The sequence below is a fragment of the Actinia tenebrosa genome, unplaced genomic scaffold (assembly GCF_029948245.1).
Source record: "Actinia tenebrosa isolate PJP-AT-01 unplaced genomic scaffold, QUT_ActTen_1.0 PGA_scaffold10__47_contigs__length_13832649, whole genome shotgun sequence".
Lineage (NCBI taxonomy): Eukaryota > Metazoa > Cnidaria > Anthozoa > Actiniaria > Actiniidae > Actinia > Actinia tenebrosa.
This window is the reverse complement of record NW_028292570.1, coordinates 7019657-7021993: the sequence shown is the minus strand read 5'-3', so window position 1 is coordinate 7021993 and position 2337 is coordinate 7019657. Positions and strand designations below refer to the sequence as shown.

The 2337-nt window shown below is 51.1% G+C and overlaps 1 protein-coding gene across 1 annotated transcript in view; it reads right to left on the bottom strand.

Moving 5' to 3' along the window:
* LOC116307335 (uncharacterized) overlaps positions 1 to 2337 on the bottom strand; it is a 13226-nt gene extending 10889 nt beyond the window's left edge. The window contains exon 1 of the mRNA XM_089026340.1: positions 2334 to 2337. Within this exon, the coding sequence (XP_088882466.1) occupies positions 2334 to 2337 (4 nt within the window). The remainder of the gene's footprint in view (positions 1 to 2333) is intronic.

Below are 2337 nucleotides of genomic sequence, written 5' to 3'. Positions count from 1 at the left end.
CCAACACTGGACACACAGACACACGGACACACACGGACCAAACACAGGGACCACACGGTGGACCCACACCGGACATACACAACACAAAGACGGGAGACAGACCGTGGCACAAACGAAACACACACTTACACACGTCGACAAGTGGATGGACACAGTTACACACACCTTTACACTGACTTACACACATTACACAAAAGTATAAACACCTGGCACAATTAGACACAATGACACAACTGACACCACAGGGACCACACAGGTACAGAGACACGTACACACATGTAGTTCCACACATTACACCCACACGGACACACACGGGGTACAACAGATTACCACACCGGACATAACAAAACGTTACACAAACGGGTAACCGCATTTACACAAAACGAAACACACACGTACACATTGTCTTCTACACACACGGACACACACACATTTACCCACCGTTACCCACAGGACACACACGGTGACACACACGTATTAAACACTTGACACAGATCACACGGACAACCAAACGACACTTAACCTGACCACAACACGGACAAAGGGAGAAACTACACACACGGAGACGGGGACACGGCACACAACTGGGACACCACGAGGGGACACACACACCGTACACAGGGACCACAGCCAAGGGAAACACGTACAACGAGTACCACACACGGACAGCCGACAAGGACAGGGACACGACACAGGACACAAGCGGACACACGACGGACACCATCACGACAACCACGGACACGGGACACACCACGGCACACACACGGACACACAAGAACACACAACACACGGACACACACACAAACGACACGACACCACGGACACTACACGGGAAAACAGCACGTGGACAACAACTGACACAACAGGACACACTACACAACACGGAGCACACAAGGGACCAAACAACGGACACACTACGGACACCACACGAAATCACACACGGGGACACACACGGACACACAAAACCCACCCCCCCAACGGACAGCACACACAACCACGGACACACACGGCACACCAGGCACATACACACACATCACGGTACACCCACAGTTACACACACGGACGACACACACACACGTTACCACAACGGACATCACACACCAACCCATATGTACACGCACTTACAACACACTGGGTACACACACGGACACAGGACACACACACAGGAGCACACAGGGGGAGCCCACAAACGGACACTTTTACATACACGCAGGAGAAGACCACACAACAGACACAAGCTTATACACCAACGGACACAACACGGACACAAAACACACACGGTACAGGGCACGGACCACACTGGTTACGGACACCCCGCACACACCACACAACACACACACACCAACGGACACACACGGACACCACACGGACACATCCACGGACACAACACGGACACGCGTACATCGGAACAATAACGGACACAACACGGACACAAAGGACACACAAACGGCCACCCGGACCACACATCACACACGGAGCACGGACCACAATACCCGGATACAGCATACACACACAACTACGGACACACACGGACACACGGACACTTACACGGACACACCACATTTACGACACACACGACCACACGGACACACACTTACAACACACGGACACACACGGGACCACACCGTACACACACAACCACACACACACTAACACACCACACACCTTACCACACACAAACACACACACCCCTTTACACACACTACACAAACACACACTCCACACCCTCAACACACACACACTTACACGGACACACAACACACACCACACACACACACGTACACACCTTACATACACAAACACACACACAACACGTTACACACACTTCCAACACACTAAAACACAACACACACACAGGGACACACACACCACACGGACACACACACTTCACACACACACACACGTACACACCACTTACCACACTACACACACTTACACACACTTACACACACTTACATACACACACAATTACACACTTACACACACACCAACACTTACAAGACACACACACAGGACACACACTGGGACAACACGGACACACACGGACACACACGGACACACAGGGAACAACACAACACACACGGACACACACAAAAACACACGGACACCACACGACACACACTTACGGACACACACTCACACACACACGGACTTACACGACGGACACACCACGACGACACACACGACACCACACCCACACACCACACACAAACACAACATTACACAACTTACACACCCTACACACTTACACACTCTTTTCTACACACTTACACACACTTACACAAACTTACACCACATTTACACACTTACACACAACTTAGACACACACTTACCCAT